We start from the raw sequence: 26,809 nt of genomic DNA on the forward strand, positions 1-26,809 counted from the left end.
GGCGGGGACCTTGACTTGTCTCGCGGTTACTGGGCGGGCGCGAGCGCGCGAGCCTTAGGGGGCGGTGCGGGGCGGAGCCTAGCCCGAGTAGGCGCTGCAGATCTCAGCTCAGCGTCACTGCTCGCGGAGCTGAGGTCGGCTCAGGTGAGGTGGTCGACCCGGAAGTGGCTGTGCTGTGGCCCTTGGGTGTTGTTAGGATCCTGCAGCTGAGTTGTTGCTAAGGGGGAGCGGCCTCACCCCGCTTCCTCCACCTACCCTAAAACAACCATGACGAAAGGCAGAGCGGTCGAAAGATCGCAAACGGCGGCACTCCATTCGACCCCTCCTGGGGACAAGGCAGCGGGGACGCGGGGTCCCTCGACGCCGGGCAGCAGAGACCACCTGAAAGGTGAGTAGACCTGGGAACCAGCGCGGCGCCTGGCCCAGAGGCGGAGGTGTGCCGGGAGGGGTTTCGGAGGAGAAAGGGCCCCCGCGGGTACCGGGGATTTGCGGGTGAAAAGGGGGCATCGGGAGCGGGAGCAGAGATATTGGAAGACCTCGGCTACGGCCACTGCCCACCTTGTGCCCACTGTCCATAAGGCCAGACACCAAAATGTGGTGGGTTTCTAAATGGTTGATTTTTTTTTTCAGTTGAATTCAACTAAAAAAAGGAATGAAACGCTGGCTTGTTGACGCTCAGGGACGTTGTAATGTTGATAATATTAAAGCCAGACAGAACTGGAAGGAACGTTAGCATTCGTTGCTTTATTTTTTACAGATGAGGAAACTGAGGTCCAGAGTGGATATATAACTTACACAAAGTCACAAAGCCAGATTAGTGAAGTAGGGGCTAAAAGCAAGGAGTTAACTATTAATACGTCCAGATGCCTCTTCCAGGTGGCAAGAACACTTGAGTTTGAGTCCCTCCTCTACCACTTATGACTTTGGACTTGTTATCCTTTAAAAGTTAAGTATCTGAACTGTACAGGGGGGGCTGATGATAATAATAATATCTACTTACAGTTGGTGCGTGGATTAAACAGAATAATTCATGTGAAGGAGTTAGAGTGATGTTTGGCTTATTTGAGGTGAAGGCTGAATAAATGTTAGTAATTACTATTACGGCTAAGATCTCTTATTCTTAAGTTTTTTTTTGCACTACTCCATCTTGGAATTTCTCAGGGCTTTAAATATTATTTTAAGGAAAAAAGTATACCCAGAAACTAAATACTTTTGATGCCCTCTGAGCTAGAATTTTCAGCAGTTGAAGTGATTAAACTCTTTAAATGCTTTTAAAGCCCATTCACTTGAAGTTGTTGTTTAGTCGCTAAGTGGTGTCTGACTCTTTTGGGACCCCATGGACTGTAGCTCACCAGGCTCCTCTGTCCAGTAAACTTGGAGTGATTGTAGCAAATGGATGTCTCCATTTAGTTGTTAGTTTAGTTGTCTCCACCTCACACTGATGTGTTCCACCAGTGATGGGTAAAGAGAGGATCTTTTAAGAGTGTCTAGCAACATTGTTAACTATAGTCAACAATAAAGTATTGCACACTTTAATGGAGATAATGTTTAACATTCAGCTGAATTTTTTGAATCAAATTTAAAATATATGGAAAATTTAGAAAGCGTCTTGCAGAAAATGGTACTTTACTTTAAAATATTTTAAGATGCCTCCAGTCTGATTTGGGTCTTTCAGCTTTATATATTTGGATATTTTTCCACCTCATAGACATAGAGCCAAATAACTTCAAACACCCAGAAATGAATTGTTGTCAAAGTATAAATACACTGTAAATGACAGGAATCTTCTTTTGAAGATGCTGTGATTGAGAGTGACAGTAATCCAAGGGTATTTTGAAAAAGTATTTACCAGATAAGTCATCCCTAAAGATTATCATTTGGTTTGGAATAGCAATCAATTGCTTTATTACTTTTTTTTTTTTAACTTAAAGCTGTTCGGAAAATAAGACCTTGAAACCTCCAAAGGGCTTTTACAATTGTTTATCTTATTTTATAAAAACACATTAGAAAAACACATCCACCAGTTATTTTTGTGATGCTGTCAAGAAACTACAAATCTTTAGGAAGTCAGGGTAGAGATGTGAAGGTATGCCTTCATAGGGAAGTAGGGTTTGGATTAGTAAACCTGAGAGGGATTCTGAGCAGAGGAGAAATTAGGCTTGAAAGTTAGTGTGAACCATTCATGTATGTTTATAAAGAGATAAAATTGTCAGGAGTGGACTAGTTCTGTTGGTTGGTAGTAGGAGATAATGTTGGCCGTGGTCAAAATGATGTTAGTATAAAGGGCTTTAAGTCCTAGGCAAAGGATGTTTTTTTGATCTATCTGCTTATTAATGATTCTCAGGTTTTTCTTTTCCTCTGCCTCTTTCTTTCTTTTTAATTGGTGTTAGGAATTCTCTTTTTGTGTACAAGATTTTGTGGACCCCTTAAGTGATAGGGTGTAAGTTCCTTGCTGGTGGTAATTAGCTGGACTTCCCTTGTAGCTCAGCTGGTAAAGAATTTGCCTGCAATGCAGGAGACCCTGGTTCGATTCCTGTGTTGGGAAGATCCCCTGGAGAAGGTATAGACAACCCACTCCAGTATTTTTGGGCTTCCCTGGTGGCTCAGATGGTAAAGAATCTGCCTACAATGTGGGAGATGTGGGTTCAATCCCTGGGTAAGGAAGACCCCTGGAGTAGGGCATGGCTAATTAGCTGGTGATGTGATGTCAGTAGTAACCACTTAGCAACTGATTTTCCAAGTTATTATGAAAAATGATTTTTGTTAATTGTAGGTGGCAACTTGGTATTCAGAAAGGAAAAGTTTTGGAGGAAAAAAATGCAGTAACTCTTGAATACATAGTAATTGAATATTTCTGTAAATTCCATGACACTTTAAATAAGTTTGTTTTTATTAACTGATACATCTACATAACACTTTGGCGAATAGTAGTTGTCATAGTGTGTATATTTAAAATATTTTAGGAACTTCTCTGGTGGTCCAGTGATTATGACTCTGCACAGGTTTCATTCCTTCAGGGGGCACAGGTTTCATTCCTTGTCAGGGAACTAGGTCCCATATGCCACAACTAAGACCTGGAGCGGCTAAATTAAAAAAGAAATATTTTACACTTCACATGGAGTATTTGGTACATTTAGTGGATTCCTCACCTTGACTTGGGCCCCCTTGTGGCTCAGCTGGTAAAGAATCCACCTGCAATGCGGGAGACCTGAGTTCAGTCCCTGGGTTGGGAAGATCCCCTGGAGAAGGGAAAGGCTACCCACTCCAGTATTCTGGAGAATTCCATGGACTGTATAGTCCACGGTGTCACAAAGAGTCTGACAGGACTGAGTGACTTTCACTTTCACCTTGACTTCAGTCTGACATTTGAGTCTTATACACTGAAGACCACTGTGAGGATTTGAGCAGGGCAATAACACTGAAAGTCTAATTCTTGCTTGATTAGAAAAAGTGAGACACAAGAGGTAATAATACTTAAGAGGCTCTTGACCTACTCTTTGTGCAAGAATACCTGGACAAGGTGTTTTATTTTCTTTTGTTTGCCCTGGCTGATCTTTTTACTAGCAAGTCATCGAAGTTCCCCATTTTGATTTAAGAGAACTCCTAAGGCCACATTTTTCAATATATAGGTCATCCCCTTGTAAGCAGTGTGAAATGAATTTGATAGGTAATCATGAACCATTTTAAAAAATTGAAGGAAAAATAGAGTTCTTTGCATGTAGTAGGGGGTAAGTATTCTTTTAATTTTATTTTTCAGTCATATAGTTTTGTGTGTATCAAATCATGGTATAAAATACATTGCTTATTGTGGAATGCAGCCAAAAATGTTTGAGAAACACTGTCCTGAAGTTGGTTTTACTGCTCTTAGAAGACAGTATTGTTTGAACTTGGATAATAAATCCTTCTTAGATGCCTGTTTTAGGTTCTGCCTTGCTAATATGGTTCAACAAATATCCTTTGAGCATCTGCTGTGAGCTGAGTACTAGCTTAGAGGAAGAAGAAGGAAGCTCTGATTACTGATAACTGAGAACTAAGAGTAAAATTGGCAACTAGACATCAATCAAGATATCTTAGTATGATGTGTTGATGTCAGACTCAACCCAGATATTATATATCAGGATTCTTTTGCTTATAATCAGTAGAGTACGCAATTGAAACCTTTGCTGAAAGGAAGTTTATTGGTTCATATAACTAAAAAGTAGAGAGATTAAGTGGGATTCACTGACTTTAGTCTGGAACCAGGGGCTCAGTAATATCATCAGGATCAGATTTCTTTCATACCTTGTTTTGCTTACTTGATATCAGCTTTACTTAAGGTTGATTTCTCTTGAAGGTCCAGGTAAAGCTAAATGCTTCCTTGATAATTTTGAACCTATTTTTCGTAGTGCTATCAATGAAAGTCTAGTCACTCTGATTAGATTGCCTCAGATAAAATGCTTGTCCCTGAGCTTACTACTTTTGTCAGAGGGTAAGAATAATGCTGGGCTGGAAGAAGCACAAGCTGGAATCAAGATTGCTGGGAGAAATATCAATAAGCTCAGATATGCAGATGACACCACCCTTATGGCAGAAAGTGAAGAGGAACTAAAAAGCCTCTTGGATGAAAGTGAAGGAGGAGAGTGAAAAAGTTGGCTTAAAGCTCAACATTCAGAAAACTAAGATCAGGGCATCTGGTCCCATCACTTCATGGGAGATAGATGGGGAAACAGTGGAAACAGTGTCAGACTTTATTTTTGGGGGCTCCAAAATCACTGCAGATGGTGATTGCAGCCATGAAATTAAAAGATGCTTACTCCTTGGAAGGAAAGTTATGACCAACCTAGGCAGCATATTAAAAAGCAGAGACATTACTTTGCCAACAAAGGTCTGTATAGTCAAGGCTATGGTTTTTCCAGTGGTCATGTATGGATGTGAGAGTTGGACTGTGAAGAAAAAGCTGAGTGCCGAAGAAATTGATGCTTTTGAACTGTAGTGTTGGAGAAGACTCTTGAGAGTCCCTTGGACTGCAAGGAGATCCAACCAGTCCATCCTAAAGGACATCAGTTCTGGGTGTTCATTGGAAGGACTGATGCTAAAGCTGAAACTCCAATACTTTGGCCACCTCATGTGAAGAGTTGACTCATTGGAAAAGACCCTGATGCTGAGAGGGATTGGGGGCAGGAGGAGAAGAGGATGACAGAGGATGAGATGGTTGGGTGGCATCACCGATTCGATGGACATGAGTTTGAGTAAACTCGGGGAGTTGGTGATGGACAGGGAGGCCTGGCGTGCTGCGATTCATGGGGTCGCAAAGAGTTGGACACGACTGAGTGACTGAACTGAACTGAACTGAAGAATAACCTAATTGGCTTAGCCTGATGTGTATTCAAAACCTAAACAAGGAAGTAGGAATGAGGCTAAGTCGGTTCTCCCAAAGACATGGATCTCTGTGATGGGTCACTCATGATTTTTTTTTTTTTTTATTAACAGAGTTCCATCGTTTATGAAACAAAGACTCCATTTAAGACTATTCTCACAGAAAGCAGTTGAAGAGCAGTCATTTGGATGGGGAGGAGGCTAGTGGACCTGTGACTCTCAGGAACCTTCCTGCAGTGGCCACAGCGGGGGGAGGGGTGCTGTCCACCCTTTGGCTCTGTCTCCATCCTGGGCATCTGCTCAAGGATCACCCTATCGTGGTTGTGACCCCTGTGACCTTGGCCCTTGGGGGACTTCTTGACTTGGCTGTTGTCATTCCAGATTCATATGTCATGCCTCTTCCTAGAGAAACCTGAGAATTCCTCAGACTGGAAGCTTCAGATGCTCCAAGAGCAAATCAGTTAGTGCTTTGAATTCACATGTTAACAAACAGGTTATTTAGCATCACTCCAAAAAAGTAACACAAATTACCTCTAACTATGGATGGACTATGGATGGATGGTGTTGTTTAGTGGCTAAGTCGTGTCCAACTCTTTTGAGATCTCATGGACTATAGCCTGCCAGGCTCCTCTGTCCATGGGATTTTCCAGGCAAGAATACTGGAGTGGGTTGCCATTTCCTTCTCCAATGATTTTTCTATATTTGTTTTCAGCCATATTGGTATGGGAGTGAAAAAAGTGAGCTTTGAAACACTGATTTCAGGTTAGATTAGCTATAAGGAAAGGTGTTGGATACACAGGCTGGGCATAGAAGGAAGAGAAGCGAGGAGCCCAACAGAAGGGAGAAAATAGAGGTGTTAAGCTCATGAAAGAACAGAGGTGATCAAAGAATGGTATGTTGAAGCTTAAAATGTTGAAGGTAGAGCAGTCTCAGGTGGTGTGAGAACTTTGTCTCTGAAAGTGGGTGACTAAAGTTGAATAGAAATGAAAGTCTTAAGACTTTTGAGGCTGAGTAAATCTTCTAAATGGAGGTATCTTTTAGTTTGAAGTTTACTTGAAGCTTGGTCTTTGCCGAATAGGGTTATAGCTTATGGTGAACGGTGTCCGATTCGTGGTCTCCAAAGATTTAACTTCGCGACCAGGGACCAGGCTTGATCACTCAAGGGCTTTTGTGTAGCAGAGTTTTATTAAAGTGTAAAAGTGGACAGAGAAAGCTTCTGACATAGACAGCAGAAGGGGCACGGAGAGTGCTTCCCCCGCTAGTCTTAACAAGCTGTTTTATGTCTGTTAGAAAGCTCTTAGTCAGGTAAGAGAGACCTGACGGAGGTTCACCGGGCCCCTCTCCCACAATATGCATTTTTGAGATAGGATGGTGCAAGGTGTGTCATCCCCCAGCTGTAAAACAATTGATATGAATGCTGGTTTGTTGAGCTATTATCAGCCCAAGGTTTGAGAAAAGGAAAAAGTTAGTCTTAGGTGGAACCATTTTGAAGAAAGGCAAATTCCAAAGCAAATATATAGTTTCATTAACATAGCTTAAGAAAAACATTTCCATGGAGAATGTTTCCTCCTGCTGCTTAAGGGAGAGAGAAAAAAATGTCTGACACTTGCAGCCTATTTCCTCCTTTTGGAGACCCCTGGCCTTCCTGCCTGTTATCCTCTTAAGGGGAAGTGCCTGAAAGTGGTTGATGATCGTGAATGAGCATTGTGGGTTGAATGGTAGCAGATATGCAGGGCACAAACATCAGAGAATGAGCTTTCCTACAATAAAGTGAAGTCACTCAGTCGTGTCTGACTCTTTGCGACCCCATGGACTGTAGCCTACCAGGCTTCTCCATCCATGGGATTTTCCAGGCAAGAGTACTGGAGTGGGTTGCCATTTCCTTCTCCAGGGGATCTTCCCGACCCAGGGATCGAACCCAGGTTTCCCGCATTGTAGGCAGACACTTTACCCTCTGAGCCACCAGGGAAGCCCCTTCATACAAAATAGGTGGTGCTATTTCTTCTGCTACCTGCAAATATGCTTTCTCTGTATGTATTTTTGAAGTTGTTAATTCTTTGTATTTTATAAAAAAGTTATTTTAGTTGTTTAAATTTATACTAGATGAAAGTACCGTTTTTGATTATTAATACATAATTTTAAAGAATTTTAAGCTCTTGAAATAAAATTTACTTCTAGCAGTGTTATAATAGATTCTTGTAACCATAAAAAAACTTTTGCTAGTGTCCCTGTAAACTATGTCTTCAGGAGAGATGGGTCTTTTGCTTCCTCCATGGTAGGATCATGTAGATCTAGAAAACGCTGAATGTCAAGAATTAAGAGTACTAGAAGAGCAGTAGAGTGATTCCTGAGATCTTGTAGACATAATCCTTTTTGCTCTTCAAAAAAGTATCGATATGAAAGTAAGAAGTAGAGAGCTACTACAGGGGCATTAAGGTTAAGTTTTGGCTTTTCAGGGTGAATATAAGCATATTTGAAGTTAGAGAAAAGTTGCTTGTTAGTGGGAAGAGTTGAATATATTCAGTGAAGAGTTAGTTCTGAGAGCAAGATCTGGAAGGAAGTGTGCTGGCATTTAATGCAAAGATAAGAGGAAAGAGGCCAGGGGAGATAATACAAGAACAGATCTTGAGATGGAGATTGGGAAGCTGTGGAGGCAGCCTTGCTGGTTGAGAATAGGAGGAAGTAGAATTAAAGGCTTGAAGAGACTTGAAGTAGTCTTTTTTGGGGGTACTGTAAAATCGTTATTGTTTGCTGGTGATAGCCTTAATTGAAGACAGAAAAGCTTGAAACCTATGAACTTGTTGGCCAAGAGAGCACAGTGATCTTTCTCTCACAGTACCTTTGGCCCTGGAAAGAGGTTGGCAAACAGATAATGGGATAATTGAGAATGGGAATTAGTATAATGGAAGATTTGGAGGTTAATGAATGTATAGAGCACTGTTGTCGGAAGCTCTAAATGCTAGATAACATGTGTCTAATGCAACCAGAAGGAGGAGGCATTATAATTATGTATGCTACACATTTAGATGTTGAATCACCATTAAAACAAGGTTTATGACTCTTTTTTTTGACTGTGCAACAAGGCTTGTGGGATCTTAGTTCCCTTACCAGGGATCAAACCCAGGCCCCCGGCTGTGAAAGTGCAGAGTCCTAACCACTGGATTGCCAGGGAATTCCCAAGTTTATGACTTTAATCTAGGTTCAGAACTAAATGAATTGCATGCTAGCTTCTGGAATTATTAGAACTGTACTCAGAAAGAATTATTGAATTGTAATAGGCAACATTCCCTACTTGCAGGTTTTGTGTGAAAGGATGGAGAGCTTTGAGGTTGACTGTCACTTAGTTTTATTGCATTATCAACTGTTTTCTTGTGTTTACATTGTGTTGAGTACAATGCTTGAAAAAGCATTTCATTTTAGAGAGTGAGTAGGTATTGAGTTAAACCTGGAGGTTAATTTTGTTCAACAAATGTCTTACATATTTCATCATCCAACTGTAAGGCATCATCCTACTTGTAAGGCAATAAGTAGCGGTCAGAGAAATGTGTATTCAAGGAAGACTCAGGGTAGTATTTTGTTTTTATTGTTCAGTTATTAAGTCATGCCCAACTCTTCGCCACCCCATGGACCATAGCTCGCCAGGCTCCCATCCTCTCTCCTGGAGTTTGCTCAGATTCATGTCCATTGAGTTGGTGATGCATCTAACCATCTCATCATCTGCTGCCCGCTTCTGCTTTTGTCTTCAATCTTTCCCAACATCAGGGTCTTTTCTAGTGAAATCAGGAGGCCAGAGTGTTCTGTAGTCCACTTCAATGTCTCACACCTTTCTCCATTCAGACCTCTCACTTAGGACTGGTGAATTGATGATGGGGAGAAAAATATTATAGTTAAATTTTAGAGTTACTGTGCAAAATGTCTTGTGTAATTTAAGGAGGACTGTCACCTATTGGATTCTTTAAATATACTTTTAGCTCCAGGACAGGTTAGAAGACTGTAAACTTATCTTTTAATCAACTATATTTCCACCTGTTCTGTGAATCTTGCCTTCCTCCAGCCCAGTAATCTTGCTTTCCTATAATTTCAAACCCCATTTGTCTCATTCCTTGGGAATCTAGCTAATGATGTTACCAGCTTCTTAGCATAGATTGACCAAACATTTTGTACAATATAGATGCTCAGCAGATAGTCCTATGCAGCTTTACCGTTGTGTGCATTCCTTGCATAATAGAGATCCTAAAGAGATGTTCCCAGAAAGGAGGGGAAATCAGCCATTTAGTCTTAGCTGTGATTCTTGTGTCCACAGGTATCTACAGGATGAAAAACAAAACAGAAACTAATGGTTTTAAAGATTCTAAAAGATGCCCATAATATTAAATTATTTATATCAGTCCTTTTTGTACTCTAGACCTGATTCTAGCAGGAAAGTAAGTGAAAAGTGAGGGCTGGGGCAAGTTAATTTCCTATCTTTAAGAAGTAATAGGACTCTGGAAAAATTATACAGACCATTTATGTTATCATGTCTTTGCTTTGATGTCAGCCTATAGAAAACTATGCCCCCAGACTCAGTACCTATATATTACCCTTATTTCTTTTCTAGTAGAGTAATTCTTTATTTTATAAAGTAAGAAACTAACCATTTTAGCCTTAAGAGTAGTCTATATTTCAATAGGGTTCCTACTTAGAAACTAAAACCACATTTTTCATATAATTGGTTTTAGTGCACTGATATTTTGTAACTTTTGGCTAATTATTCTTTTTTTTAGATTGAGTAGATCTGATTTATTAGGAGTCCTCAAGGTGTGCATTGAATTAGGTATCATAATCAGGGCAAAAAAGTAATGGGAAATTACATGTTTGTTATAAGATTCTGAAGAGACCTTTTCACTTTTGACCCACCTCAGATGTTTAAAGTCTTTGTTTAATTCTCTGTGTCACAACAAAGCATGCATATAAATATGTAAGTGGGGTAATGAAACAGAGTATTAAGAGGCAAGCATGACTGCTTTATTATTTATTGCTTCCCAGGTAGCTCAAACAGTAAAGAGTCTGCCCGCAGTGTGGGAGACCCGGGTTTGATCCCTGGGTCAGGAAGATCCCCTGGAAAAGGGCATGTCAACCCACTCCAGTATTCTTGCCTGGAGAATCCCAGGCACATAGGAGCCTTGTGGGCTACAGTCCATGGGGTCGCAAAGAGTTGGACATGACTGAACAACTAACACACACATTCACGTGACTGCTTTATTACTCCATTCAAGACATCTTTTGTATTGTTTTATCATCCCTTTCTTTCCTGCAATAAATTTTATAAGTGTGATGTAAACAGATAAGTTTCTATCTGTGACTTGGTTTTTGAAGTAAAGTCCTTTTTGAGATTAAAATGAAACAAAATGATAGGGCCTAGTTGGGAGGCTGAGCTGATTAGTGATAAATTTAGACTATAGAAAATTGGAAAAGATTTTAAAAAAATTAACTTTAGTGTCCACATAGTAGAACTCAGTAAACCTAATATTGTCTTTTAGAAAACATACTTTAATGAACCAATAAGAATAATTTATATTTAGTATATTAAAGCACTAACCTAAGCAGTTTATTTCAGCAGAAGTTATGAGTTGATTATAAATGGATATTAAAGTGCTTTGGGAATATATTTAATACTACACACTATCTCATTGCTTAAGACTTTTTAAAAATAGTGCGGTCTCCTCTGGGCCTCTGTTACTTAGCAAAAAATAGGAAGGATGGGACAGATTTTTGCTTCTTTAATATACCATCACCTGGGCATTTTATTAGAATACAGCTTCTAATTTAGTAGGTCTGGGATATTAGCCTGAGAATCTATATTTCTAACAAACTCATTGATAGTGTTTATTCATGTAGCTCACAGAACACACTGAATAGCAAGAGACTAGATGGTTTTCTGTTGCTCTGTGTTCAACATGGAATGTAGTAAAATTCTACTAATTCAGATGTAACATATATAAAACCACCATAATGAGCTAAGGGATAAACTGAGTGTAAAAAGTTAAAACTTTTTCCTTTGAAAGGAACAGAAGTCAGTTTAAACCAACAGAAATAAAAAGTGAGGTTGCTCTCTAAGAATGAGACAGTCTCTCTGGTATCCAGGAGCAAGAAATGAATTCTCACCAGGCTTCAAGGGAAATGGAAAGGTAGAAATCAACAAGAGGGTTAGCTTCCTTTCCTGTCTCTACTCTCTGGGTTTCTGTTTGAACCTGTCCTCTTGGATTTTCTGGTACACATCTTTGGCTTGCCATGTCTTTTGATTGTGTCCTTTTGCCGTTTGACATTTTGACCTCAAGATCTACCACACCTTGACAATAGTGTATCTCTTTTTCTTAGTTCATATTCTCAAGAGAAAATGTGGTCCGCCAATAATGAATTGTTTTTCTTGGGTTGGCCAAAAAGTTTGTTTGAGTTTCTCCATACCATCTTAAGAAAAACCCAAATGACATTTTGGCAATCCCAGTCCTTGGGTCAGGTATCCAGCCATGGGCCAGTCAGCCTTATGTGTTGGGTGGGTAGAGTGTTGGCATCAGTGATAAGAATAGGGCCAGTGAGGTTAGCCCCTTTGAAGAGTGGGGGAGACTTGACGAAGATGCTAGGCCTCGGAGAAGGGAGCATTAGTGGAGTAGGCAGTGACACCTAATGCACCTTTATAAATGTTCCTGAAGGATAATTTGTTAAATTAATGAATTGAGTACAGGTAGTCCTGTACTTTTGTTTAGGGTGCTTTGTAAAAGCATGAATGAAAGTTATATGGGCAGTAGCTAGGGGAGGGAGGGGCCATCCTCAGAGAACTAAAAATAATAAATCCCAACTATAGTATACATGTTTGTCTCTTAGTCCCCTGAATGTCATCAGTATATACATGGGATTATGGTAAATGTAGGTAATACAAATTGAGCCACCCTCTCCTGCCTCTTCCCCAGTGAGAACTATAAGGTATCCCCACCTCCTCACTGTCGATTGCTTGCAGTAAAAACACCCTGCTCATTCTTCTGCTTGCAGTATCCTGGCTCTCATTTCGTACGGTCATCTTCCATAAGATTTTTTTTTTTAAAGATAACACTAAGATTACCTTATTGGAGAACACAAACATATTCTCCCATTCTTGGAATCACAGGCAGAGTCGCCCCAAACATCTAGGCTTCAGCTCTATTCTGATGCCCTTGATATAAACAGAAAGTGTAACATTCATCAGTTGCATTGGTCAATCTCCAGGTTCTTTCTTAGGACAGTTGAAGTAACTGCCACATTAGCTCATTTTTCCTATGAAGCCATTCTGCCTATGCTGTCAGCTCCCAATGTAGATACATAAAATTCCAAGTCAGTGATAGCATTTAGAGCAATGCTGTTTTTTCCCCTTTAGCTTATCCACAAATCAGTGCTACAAATTCTGCTGTTCTGTTTTTTCATGCTTTTGAAATGCGTATATCAGTGAGAAGAACTATAGCCAGTTCATAAAACATCAAATATGGTAGTACTTAAAATTTTATGTTACAGTGTTTTGGGCAAAAGTGTGAACAGTTTCTCGAGAGGAAACTCTTTCAGGAAATTATTTACTGGCTCGAAATACTCTCTTCCTTTATATTTATCTTAATTACAACTTTTTCTCCCCTTTCAGAGAAAGCCTGTGCAGAAGCTGGCTCAGCACGAATGTCACTTCTTATACTGGTGTCCGTTTTCCTGTCTGCGGCTTTTGTTATGTTTTTGGTATATAAAAATTTTCCTCAGCTTAGTGAGTAAGTATACTAAAAAGAAAAAATAGAAAATGTCTGTAAGGCACTTACAGAGATGAAAGTGTATTAAAAGTTTAACTACTTTTAAACAACAGACCTGTCATGATGATTGTGTATCAACTCTCATGGTTTGTAGCAAGTTCATACTGACACTGTCTTTAAATACTTCTTTCCAAGTATGTCTCTTGATTTTCTGTGTCTGGTTTTTCTAGCTCTTCTCCTCTAAGCATCTTTCTAATGGCTTTCAAGCAATTTTGGAAAATAAACCACATTAATTTATTGCATTTTATTTTTTTTTAATGCTAGTAGTGACCAGGTAAATTTATCTTGCAGTCTAGAATAGAAATTGACCTGCAGTTTGAGAAATACTGATGTTCTTTTTCTCTGCTTTTTCCCTTTTTCCACTTTTGTTTTCTCCCTTCCTACTTTTCCTTGTGATCAGCTTCTGTCTGCCTCTATTCAGTCCATTTACCTCCCTACCACATCTCTGTCTACTGGCTCTTTTTCTGTTCCCTGTTTTATAGAAATGATATGGCTTGAATAAGTACCTTCTGCTGTGAAATGCACCTTGTAAAAAGACTTGTCTTATTAGTATACACCCACGATTCCTTAGCAGAAACCTTGGGAGTGAGATGTATTTCAGAATTTAGAGCTTTTCTATTTTGGAAAGATAACATGGAATAACTACTGTATATTATGTAGTGTCTCCAGCAGGATCTGGGACAGTACCCCATAATCAAATACATAGAAAAACTTGTATCATAAAAGACTATAAATAACTTTATATACATGTGGATCAATTTTTGCTGACAAGCTACAAAGAACTTTTGGTTTTCAGAGCTTTTTGAATTTCAGGGAAAAGATTATAGACCTGAGGCATATTTTATGAGGGTGAAATATCCCTGGGTTATTTAACCACAATGATAACACCCTTGGGTAATCATAGATTATGTGAGAGACTACTAAAATATAAATGGTTAGACTTTCAACCAGGGCCAGCTTGGTGTGGTAATGGATAACTGTGAAATGTGATTTCAGGGTATCAGGAAGTTCCTGTTTCCTCTTAATTTCTTTCATTAACACTTCCTTATATTTGAAATTTTATAGTTAAATGTGTTTATTTTTAATACTTTTAATTTCTTACATGAATGAAAATGCCTTTGGGAGGATAGCATGTTATTTCATTAATACTAGTATCATTCAGTTTTAGATCTTTTCTCATTTTTATCAAAGGAGTACTGACTGAAAGAGGGCAAGAATATTGAGTGTAATTTAAGATTGTTTGCTTCCAGTCTGCTCTAAGAATTATAACACTTTTATATAATAATATGCTGTTGTAAATCTCCTATATTCTGCTTATTCTTTCTGTGTGTGTATATGTATGAGATGTATGCATCTCCCCATAAAGAACTTTTTTAGCTTTTAAACTTACAGAGAAAACCCTTTTTAGTCTACCTGCTATTTTTATAGGACTTTTAAGAGCTTTCTATCATTGTTCTGCAAGATTAAATTTTATCATGTAAACAAATGAAAACAATATATGTTAAACACAAAGGTGATTATTTGGGGCTTTTATAAATAGAACATTCAGTTCCAAACAAGGCACCAAATGTAAAGTAAAAGTAATAGAAAGTAACAAGTGTTTAAGTTTTTATCTGAACTTTAAGCTGGGATACTTAAAGAAAAGATATGAACTGTAAATTCATTGAAATGTATATTTAATTTTGGTTGTAATTAATTATTTACTGTAGCTTATCATGAGAATTACCCAAAATGATGTTTAGTGTGTTTTAAATATGCTAACGTCAGTGATTCATTTCTTAGTTCAAAATTGACTCCAGTGTTTGAGCAAATGCTTTTAACCTTTAATTTGGGTCATCCTGAATTTTCATATGAATTATATGTCTCATAAAACTATATTGAAGCATTAAAAAGCAAATGATATATAGACTTTGAAATTAAATTTTGTGAATTTATACTTAGCATATTACAGATCAAGGCATCAAAATCATTTTGGATAAAACTTCATGTTTTGTACTTACTTGACTTTGATATGAATTATCTTGGCAAATTTCTGTTTAAAATTTTTTTCACTTTAATTTTATTTCTTTAGAGAAGAAAGAGTGAATATGAAGGTTCCCAGAGATATGGATGATGCCAAGGCTCTAGGAAAAGTTTTATCCAAATATAAGGACACCTTTTATGTACAAGTACTTGTAGCTTATTTTGCTACATATATTTTGTATCCTTTTAACTGAAAAATGTTTTTTAGTTTTGTTTAAGAAAAAGGTTTTGAAAGATCTGCTGCTCAGTTATACATAACTTTTTCGTTTTAAAAATTGCTAATGCAGTTAACATTAAAATATTGAAAAATGAGAATGAAAAAATTCTCATTTTAATCCTGTCTCTTCAACTCAGTTGTCATTTCTAAATATTTATTACCTGTTTTTCTGTTTTCTGCTTATTTCACTTATCATAAACTTTTTTCTTTACTTTGTATTATTTAAGATAGTTACTTTATTTAGGATTATTAATCGATGGTCTTAATTTAAATAATAATTTTGAATTAATAGTTACCATAATTTTTTAAAATTCTCTTAGGTTTGAAGTTATAGTTTGTATTCAATTTTTTGCTTTTCTAGATACTATGCTATGAATCATTTGTTCATGATTTTTTTCTTCCATTTAATGGTTCTCTTTGTAAAAAAATACAGGATCATTAGTCTTCTAAAAGATATGATATTTTTTTACAATTCTCAGTATGTATTCCTTTGTTTTATATAGAAATATATATTATAATTTAACTAGGCAGGAAAATAGCTTTATTCTTTCTACATATTTTCAAACTGCCTGTGCAACTGGTGATTAACCTTCCAATTTGTGGATGTTAGTTTCTAATTTTTATATCTTTTACTCTAGTACCATGTATTTTCCATATCTTCTTGGGTAATGAAAGACATTAACTCTTGATGTGCACACACACATGCTTTCCATTTCATCACTTATTTGTGAAAACCAAAGTGTTAGGCTTGGAGGTTATTTTCCATTTATAAACTTTAGCCATAAAATAAAATATTTTCCCCAAAGAAGAAACAAATTTGATTCATCCCTTTCATTTGGCTTTTATAAGGTTTTTGTGAACATTTTGTGAACAAGACATATAGTTTCTATTTACTTTGGAAAATGGTCTGTTCTGTCCAATTTGCCCCCTAGCTTTGGAAAGGATTCATGGCTGGAGGATAAAAGGGATCCCCAACCATATGGCAAGTCAGCCAGTTAGCATAAGTGAATCTTGACCATCTATGGGAGAACAAATGTTATAGCCTAGTTGTCTTTAATATTCATATGCAAATTAGTAGAAAAGAATAAAGTGCCTAGTAGAAAGTGAATTGAAAGTATAGGAATAGGTTTGTTACTGTAAATACATTTGATAAAAATCATTGGTTAATATTGTCAGTTCAGGTTTTATAGCATATGGTTAACTATTTGCTTAATTAATTGTAATGATTCTGCATTGTTTTAGATTTTTTTAATAGGATAATGTGTTAATTCCATATTTTCATATAATTTTCTATTTATTTTACACTTTGGAATCTTTAAGTTCTGAGTGTTAAAAAGATACTTTTTAAAATTCAGTGTACAAGAAGAGACTTATCTTAGGGTATTTAAGGCATATAATTAATAGTACAGTGCTGATTAACAGAAGTATAATGTGAGCCACCTGCAGTTTTAAAATTTTCTAGTTAGCACATTAGAAAAAGTAACAATTTTTAAAAAATATTTATTATAATGATATTGGCATATTCTTTTTTTTGGCCGGATAGCATGTGGGAATCTTAGTTTCCCAACCAGGGATCGAATCTGTGTCCCCTGCATTGGAAGCACAGTATCTTAATCAGTGGACCCCCAGAGAAGTCCCCAATAAAATCATCTTAATATATTTTATTTGAACTGAAATGTCAAAAATATAATTTCAAAATGTAACCACATAAAAATTACTAATATTTCACATTTTTTTTGAACCAAGTCTTTGAAATGTGTGTATTTCACACTCATAGCACATCTCAGTTCAGACCAGGCACACTTTAATGACTCGTCTCCACAGCACATGTGGCTAGTAGCCATTGTATTCAGCAGTGCAGTACTAGTACTTTCATTGGTATTACCTAATTCAAACTCCTATATCTGTTACTTTTTATGTTACAATCACTAATTTTAACTTAGATTTCGTCCATTTAGCCAGTTTTTTTAAAAGTACTAATTATATGCTAAGTACAGTCTAGTTTAAGTGTTCAAAAAGCAAAACAACTGTTTCCATCTGGAATAATGAGAATTACGGGTAGAGATACAGTACAGTCATTCTAGACACACAAAGTCTAGAATAGAGCTTATAAGCACAGGGCATGGTAAGGAAGTGATCAGTGGTCCAGTTTTGTTGGTGTGTAGGAAGTGAGAAGGGGAGGATTTGAGAAATAAGTTTAGGAAGATAGGTTGGACGTTGTACTCAGATTGTAGAGGACTTTGAGTACTAGGCTAAGGAATTTAGAATATTATTTGGTATTGGATAGTCATCGAGGACTTTTGAGCTGTGGATAACAATAGAGAGGATATCTTTAAAAACTAATAAAAATGTTTACCTGAGGGGAGAGAGAGAGAGATGAATCAGTGGTGGAAGTGGAACTTCCCCAAGTGTACTTCATTGCGTAGATTTGACTTTAGAACCAAGTAAATAATTTCACACAGGTATAAAACCAACTAAATCAAAATGAAAAAAGAAACAAGAATCTTAAAAATCTAAAGTACCCTCACACCCGTTAAGATGGCTACTAATCAAAAAAACAAACAAAAACCCCAGGAAGTCATAAGTGTTGGTGAGGATATGAAGAAATTGAAACCCCTGTGCACTGTTGATGGGAGTGTAAAACAGTGTGGCTACTATGGAAAACAATATGATGTTACCTCAGAAAATTAAAAGCAAGATTTAGCAGTCCTATTTCTGAGTATATACCTGAAAAATTGAAAGCAGGGTCTCAAGAGATATTTGTACACTCATGTTCATAGCAGCATTATTCATAGTAGCCAAAAAATGGAAGAGACTCAAGATCTTTTAACCAATGAATGGATAAACAAAAGTTTGCTATACACATGCAATGGAATATTATCAGCTTTAAAAAGGAGGGAAGTTTTGAAACATGTTACAACATAGATGAACTTTAAGGACATTATGCTGAGTGAAATAAACCAATCACAAAGACCTGCTGTATGATTCCACTCACATGAAAAGTGGGCTTCCTTGGTGGCTCAGATAGTAAAGAGTCCACCTACAGTGTGGGAGACCTGGGTTCAATCCCTGGGTTGGGAAGATCCCCTGGAGGAGGGCATGGCAACTCACTGCAGTATTGTTGCCTGGAGAATCCCCATGGACAGGATCCTGGCAGGCTGCAGTCCGTGGGGTTGCAGAGTTGGACACATCTGAGTGACTAGGCATACACATAAGAGTAGCCCAATTCATAGAGACTGAAAGGAAAAGGATGATTGTCAGGGGGCTGGGGGAGGAAGGAATGGGGAATGTTACTTAGTGGATATAGAGTTTCAGTTTTGCAGGATGAGTTCTGCAGACTGCTTTCACAACAGTGTGAAAGTACATAATGCTACTGAACCATACATTAAAAAATGGTTAAGATGGTAAATTTTATGTTCAGTATATTTTAACAAAATTAAAGAATCTAAAGCAAAATGAAGTTTAACAATATTTTTTTTTTTTTTAAGTTTAACAATATATTGAGTTGATACGGATTTGGCTATCAAGAGGAATTAGTTATTTCCTTGAAAAAACTAATTTGGTTTTGTGTCCCTTCTGGGGTAAATCTTAAGGACAAAAAAAGTTTGAAAGAAATCTTAAGCTCTTTTCAGTTGTATTGTTCTGAAATTTTAAAATATGTAATACTAATGGTTTCCTGCATTGCAGGCAAATTCTTTAGTGTCTGAGCCACCAGGAAAGCCCATATATATGCACACATACATATATATGTGTATATATATTAATATGTAAGGAAATAGCTAATTATGCTATGGTATTAAGAACCAAGATTTTTCAGTGTCAGAGAAAAACATACACAGTCTATACAGAGCTGGGAAGTTAAGGTCAAATTATATCCCTGTGCAGAGAAAATGGCTTTGTTACTACAAGATAAATGACAGAGGGACAATATATATAAACATATGTATGTATAGCTGACTCACTTTACCGTGTAATGCAGCGTTGTAAATGAACTGCATGCGTGCGTGCTCAGTCGCTTAATCGTGTCCAACTCTTTGAGACCCCACGGACTGTAACCCGTCAGGCTCCCCGTCCATTGGATGTCCAAGCAAGAATACTGCAGTGGGTTGCCACTTCCTCCTCCAAGGGATCTTATAGACCCAGGGATCAAACCCATGTTTCCTGCATTGGCATGCAGATTCTTTCCTACTGAGCCACCAGGGAAGCCCCTGTTGTAAATCAGGTGTATGCCAACAAAAATTAATTTTTAAAAATGACAAAGGAACATATTAAACCACCCTAAGGGGTACAATAGGCAAAATTCAAAAAGTGGTAAATTCTAGAAATGACCCAATTTCTTCAATAAGTAAATTGCAAGGGGGAAAAAAAATCTGTATTTATTTGCTAATAGTGAGCAAATACCATGTGTGAACCCCTTTCATTCCCTATTTGAACAAACCAGCTGTCAAAAAAAAAAAGGCATGTAGGAATTGTGAACACGCTAAATGGCTACTTAGATCAATTGGAAGTTATAGTTAATTTTTGACAATAGTATTATAGTTGTGTTAAGAAAAGGAATCCTTATCTTTTAAAGGTATTAAAGTAGTTGTACTTGTAATGGTATGTCTGGGATTTGCTTCAATCTAATTGCGTGTAAGGGATCCAGAGAAAGCGAGATTGGTTGTATGTTAATTGTTAAAACTGTGTATGGGTATATAGGGCATCATAATACTAGTTTCTCATCTTTCATATGTGTTTGAGACTTTCCATTAAAAGATTCTAAAGAGCCCTGAAATAAATAAGTGTAATTTTTAAACTTTTTAGTGGAGGTGTCCAATAGATAGCAGGGAAATTTGAGATTGGTAAGAGAATTCAACATTATAGATACATATGACCATATACTTGAAGCCATGTGTGTGTCCATATACATGGAAATAACTGAATTTATCAAAAGTGAGAGGAGATTGGCTAACAATCTCCAGATTTGAGGGTAAGGAGAAGAAAAAAGCTAGAGAAGGAATGATCTGTAATATCGAAAAATACAGTTCACTGGAGGTGAGTTTCACATTAAAGGATATCTAACCTTATGCAGGGATTACTCAGAAATTCTTACTGAGAAAAAGTCATTACTTTCAGCCAGAAGGAGGTTTCAGTAGAGTGGCGGATGAGTAAGCCAGGTTGGCAAGGGACATGGAGAGAATCTAAGGCAGTGAAGATGAGAGAGGCAATAACTGGATAGGATACCTTGCTCAAGGAAAAAGCCCAGGTTTTCTTTAGTTTATAGGCATCTGAGTGGTTTTATGCAGGAGGAATCTGTCAAAGAGCAAGAAGTTAAAGATAAAGAACCCAGGAAGAAGGAGATTGAAACAAAAGCAAGAGTAAAGTGCAAACTAGAGGGAACAAACAGGTGGAGTGAAGATAGAAATTTTAAAGTACAGAGATATTGAAGGAATTCACTCCGTCTGACTTGTAAGTAAATCATGTTATGGTTGATGCAGAGGTCCAGGCCCAAACTAGGAACCAGAGAAGTAGAAAAAAGATCCTATTTAAAAGTAAGATTTGTTTATGACTTTACTATCTTTTGTAACCCTTGTCCTTTTTTTAATGAGTAGTAAGTTGAGGTAAATGTCCACACATTGAATTAGGCATAGTAAATCTTCTGTGTACCTGTGTGTCTACAGAAATCATGTTTCCTAAAAGTATTTGAGAGTAAAAATCCAATGTATTAGAGAAGTATATTATTTGCAAGGTTACTGAAGACCTTTTCGTTCTCTTTTTCTTTTTTTCTGTGTCCCTGTTCCCCTAAAGTGCCTAGTTCTTCTCTGTCTGGTACACATTCGGCATTTGTCTTGGTTTTCTCTTAGTAACACACTCTAATTAGCATTGATTTCTGATAATGTTAGTAAATTGTAAGCTTCAGGTTACAGGTATTACAGCTGAGTAATCGTGTACGTTTTAAACTTTGGGTGTAATTTCACTTAATTTTTTAATACTGAAATATGGATATAATCTTATTAACATGTAACTGCTGCATTGATACTTTTTTTCTAGATTGTTGGATTTGTGGTTGAAAAATCCATTTAATTATGTTTTAATCCTTAACTTAGAAGTTAACAGCTTGCAAACATTTGCTATTCCGGGCTCTATATTTCTCAGTATACTCTCAGGGTTTCTTTATCCCTTTCCACTAGCCTTATTTCTTGTTTGTTTGGTAAGTATTTAAAATGAAATTGGGAGGCTAGAAAAAAATAACTTTAAATAGAATGATTGGAATGATGATGGCATCCTAGTCTCTGGAAGCATAAACTTAGTTTTAAGAGGTGTTTAGTATTAAAGTAGTATTTGTTAAGTCCCTCCATAAGGAGATGTTAGAGTTTGTCTCTTTTCTAGAAGAGGGATATCACAGACTTAATTGCATTTATAGGCTCTGTTCTAGCCTTTGCTTCCAATACTGTTTTGTAATTCAAACAGTCCAAGAATGTTGTTGGTGGGCACAAGAAGTTAAGTCCCAGGGCTGGGGGGTGGTATTTTCAAGCGTAGCAATTGAAAAAATATTGGCTCTTGAGGTTTTATTCATAGGTTAATGGCTAATGTGAACTATTTGGATATAGTCTCTTAAGTTTAATCATAAGTTCCAGTTGTCTCATTTTAGTTATAATTTGGTGAGAGAAAGGACTGAATTAGATGGGTTCTTGCTCTCTGCATAAGAGGTGTTATGCAGAGTAACCTCCCTGTACGCCAAAAGAAAGAAACTAGTTGAGTTTTGCCTTAGGTGAATATATCCATGTGAGTAAGATGGAAAAGTACAAAATGCTTATGAGTTTTTGTTGTTTTCTAGTGTTCTGGACTCGGTGCCTCATTCTGCTATATGCTCTCCTATTTAGTTGGGAGGCCAGTTGTATATAAATACCTAACAGAGAAAGCAGTAAAATGGTCACAACAGGTAAACATGTATTTTTAAATTATTTGATGCAATCCTTTGGCTACTTGGGAGGTCAGTGTCTAATATCTACATAAATGAACTCTGACTCAGGGCTTTGATAAAAATGATCTTTTGGCAAAAATAAAATTAAGCAGTAGGCAAATAATGTTAATAATTTCAGATATGAATTTTTTGTGTCTATAACAGTGAATTCTTTATTCCTAGTAAGTTTAGTCAGCAGAAAAATCAAAGTGTCAATGTAAAGGCATCCATGTATTTAAACACCTCGCTTGTGTTGATGCAGGATGCTGTCAGTGGGTCTCTGAACAGCTTGTATCAGCCAGCTCCTTTAATGCATTTCGTTAGTGGGAAGAACTGTTATCTTCTGTTAGGACCTCTGCAAAGACTGCGACTGATAAATATTGATATAAACACTACTACACAGGAAAGTCTAACATAGTATTGCTAAGAAAAAAGCAGAAGAAACAGATTATTAAATCAGAAATTTTATTATATATTTATCCCTTTGTTTTATAGGTTAGGAAATTAAGAGAAATTAAGCATTTTGCCCAAAATCAAAATGATTATTTATATGGCAAGATCTAGCATAAACTGCAATCAGTGCTTTTATTTCATCAGCTGAATGTTTCTGTTTGCTCATTTGTCAATGATGAATTCACTCATGTGAAGTAAATTGTAATGACAAAGATTATCTGAATTTTTTTAAAAAGTGGAGGCTAGGTTTATTGATACTAGCCCTTCCTTTATAGGAAGTTAAAAGCTTTAAAAAGTTGACCGCTGGATATCTTATATATAGTTATAAATTTAATTTTGCCTTTTTAGGTTTAAAATGTTGTTGAGCCATATTATCTAGGCTGATATAAAACCATCTTTAATAGTGTAACATTATGCTGTAAACACAATCATAAAAACTTTCATCTGATGTTATTTAGATCTGATAATGAACATTTGATGAGTAGTTCATTGTCATTTTCAAACTCCTTTTTTGATAATTTCTGTTGGGTAAATGCTGAGCTATCAGGGATAAGAATTTGAAATAAGGTATTTTATAATAAGCAATTTATTTTCAGGATTGGCTTTGTCTTCATTCTAATTTGTTTCTTTCTTGTCACAGGTTGAACGTCACAGAGAACATCTCATTAACTACATTATATTTTTGAGAATAACACCATTTCTGCCTAATTGGTTTATTAATATTACATCTCCTGTGATAAATGTGCCCTTGAAAGTTTTCTTTATTGGCACTTTTCTAGGTAAGGCCAAGGCCTCTCGTTCTGATCCCATAAATGTAATATTATTTTACAAAATCCAAAAGTACCCCACTAAGATTTTTTTCCCACTTTTATGGAGAACCTGCCAAGACTTTTGTCTTTGTTTATGAATTCATGCATGTTACAGAACTCATTGTTTACATGTCTAGCCGTGTCCAACTGGGGTAGGTTTATATAACTGGTGGTCACAGAGCCTGGTCTATGTAAATTGATGTTCAGAAATGTTTGTTGGATCGTGTTGATTTAAATATTTTTTTGTTACTTTTATAAAATAAGAGCACTGTCTTCTGGATATTCTTTTGGTCATACAGAATTATGCAGGACTTCTTTTTCTTTTTTTTTTTTTTTATGCAGGACTTCTTAACTCCGTTCTCTCCCTCAGTGGAGAGAAAAAAAAATGAAAGTGCCTCTTTTGAGTACTTTCTCCTTTGTCTTCTAATGAGGTACTTAAATAGTGAACTTTAATTTTCAATAAAGAATTGATCCTATCTTTCTTTTTATTGACATAGTACTCATTATGGGCATTACCAAAAGTATAGGGGAAATAAGGATCAACAAAAAGATTCTTGCTTTCGAGGAGCTAACACTTAATTTTGAAATTAATCAGTGGACTTAAAGATTCATTTGTATATTTTGTGAATTCTGGTAGTTCTTTTACTAAGAATATTCTGCGTTTCTTTTAAATTTAAGTGGAATTGTTTAGATATCAACAAAATAAGCATGTTCCTCAAGTGTTGAGTGTGTATTACATTAAACCTTTAAGTTAGTACTTACTGCTACTTTTAGAAGAATTCATAGACAAAGCTGAAAGTCTTAGCGGATTCTCCATAAAAGTGGAAAAAATATCTTAGTGGGGTTACTTTTGGATTTTGTAAAATAATATTACATTTATGGGATCAGAAGAGAGAATTTTTGTACTGTCTCTTTATTTTACAGATGAAATACCTAGAGATAAAATTAACTTCAGCTTTGGCTAAAGTAATTTTTCCAGTTCTGATTTTTAATAAAAATGGTGGTTTCACCATTCTTTTGTACAAAGTGCCCTTTTACTCATATATTTTGAGTATCTTTATATTTCTGAGTATCTCCTACCACTCATTTTAAATATACTTGACATTTATTTTAAATGTCAAGAGTGAATGAAAATTTACTCAATCTTATTTTCAAAGATGGAGGTTTTTCCCCAGATTTTTGAATTATAATTCTTAGATGAACATCCTTGAGACCAGATCTTTGCTTATATACATTAGTATCTCCTAAAGTTGAAATTGGCGGATCATAGCACATTCTTTTTTTAAGGCTGTTGATAAATTTTGTAAAATTATTTCCTGGAAACTTTCCTTGGGTTTTTTAATTCAATATCCTTAAGAGGTGATTATGAAAAATTGAATTCTTTATATGGAAATAAACTTGAGGGGCTTTAAATTAAATTAAAAATTTAAAAACTGTAAGTCACTGTATTCTTAAAGAAATTTTATACACACAGAATTTTAATTTTTAACAAGAATTGATTGTTTTTTTAATGTATGTTTTTACTTTTTATTTTAGGTGTTGCACCTCCCTCTTTTGTAGCAATTAAGGCAGGAACAACACTATACCAGCTTACAACAGCAGGGGAAGCTGTTTCCTGGAACTCAGTATTTGTTCTAATGATTTTGGCTCTTCTTTCTATTCTGCCAGCCATCTTCCAGAAAAAACTAAAGCAGAAATTTGAGTGAATAATCCTCTGGGTTTTAGTTTTCCCATAGTCATCATCATCATCTCAGGATTGGCAGGTTTATGTGTTACAATCACCTCTTCAGTAATTGGAACAGGAGTTTGTAAAATAAAATTTCTTATCAGATGGTTAAAATAATGCGTTTAAGTGGCAAAGGAGAGAAGAAAGTAAAAGTGGAAATTGGTATACATACTATGAAAAGTGCTGTCAGTAGTTACGATAGACATCTCTTAAATTACTATTCCAAGACTATAGGTATTAAGCATAGCAGGATAGTAGGAAATTCTTGACCCAGCTGATTAATTCAATTTAATATATTTCATGAGCTTGCCGTAAATAGTTACCCTTGACTTGATAATTTAATGTTTTTCTCTCTGTTCAGTACTATAGCTAAAATAGGAAAAGCAAATACAAAGTTCAAAAGCAAAGATACAGTATTGCTGTTCTGACTAATGTCAAGCCTTTTTTGAGAGCATAAACTTGAAAACTAAAGCTCAAAAGAGATTTACATTTTCTTCCTCTTTTTACCTTTGAGATAATAAACTTGTTTAAAAGTTGCATCTTCAGTGGACTACTGAATTTGGAAAAGATATCAAGTTATATCTATTTGGTGAACTTTATTTTTATCTTCTGTTCTAGATTATCATGGATTAGTCTGAAATTTAAAATTCTGACCAGTCTCTTTTCATCTTTTTTCTAGTTTTCAAAATATTTACACTGTGCATATACACAATTCCAATTGTATCATATTGGTGTTGATAATTTATATTCAGATAATATTTTATTACATGGTTCCCCTTTACTATCTCAAAAGGGGATCAAAAAAGCAAACATTCAAAGTATGCAGTTTTTAGATGTTAGATTAATTATATTACTTAATATTTTGAAACAAAAGCAGTGGCAGTATAACACTTAAGTGGTTGAACCTAGTTTATTTGTTCCAATGACTGTAAAATTTATCACATTTATTTATTAGTCTGGTCATTAAAGTATGTATTATGTAATTATCCTTTTTATGCATGATACATAAGAATGCCTTGTTTCATTTCTCTATTGATGGCTTTATTGTTTGGGGCTGCTTTTGATTAATGCAGTTTCCCTATTGAGGGTTTTTACTTTTTATATCTCAAAGTAAAATTAAATTCTCATATGGTAACTACTATATTTAAATAGTCCTGGAAAAACCAAACAGCTTTTTGCTGCTTCCTTAATGGTAATACCCTCGATTCCTTGATTCTAGGACATGAAGTGCTCTGTCAGTTTTACCTTCACCCAAGACTGTCATGTTGAAAAGTACTTTAGCTGTGGAAGAAATCCTTGTATGTTTTTATTGTGAGAGGTATGATCAGCCTCAAAGCCTGTTTCTACTGTATAATGTGGACTGATTATTTTTTCTATCACAGTATTAACAAATGGATTTATTGTAAATACAAAGAAAATATATTCATTAATATACTATTCTTATGTCACCTGGCCTTTTGTGTGAAATTATTTATTGTTATTTCT

General features: G+C 36.2%; 1 protein-coding gene across 1 annotated transcript; it reads left to right on the forward strand.

Annotated features, from left to right (window-relative positions):
* On the forward strand, positions 1–26,772 carry TMEM41B (transmembrane protein 41B). The gene is made up of 7 exons (XM_043481691.1): positions 1–388; positions 12,998–13,115; positions 15,226–15,354; positions 21,490–21,583; positions 22,211–22,315; positions 23,430–23,568; positions 25,135–26,772. The coding sequence occupies exons 1-7, from the start codon at positions 268–270 to the stop codon at positions 25,302–25,304; spliced, it is 876 nt and encodes a 291-aa protein (XP_043337626.1). The 5' UTR covers positions 1–267; the 3' UTR covers positions 25,305–26,772.
* Positions 26,773–26,809: the final 37 nt, after the last annotated feature.

This window comes from Cervus canadensis, chromosome 11 (assembly GCF_019320065.1).
Source record: "Cervus canadensis isolate Bull #8, Minnesota chromosome 11, ASM1932006v1, whole genome shotgun sequence".
Lineage (NCBI taxonomy): Eukaryota > Metazoa > Chordata > Mammalia > Artiodactyla > Cervidae > Cervus > Cervus canadensis.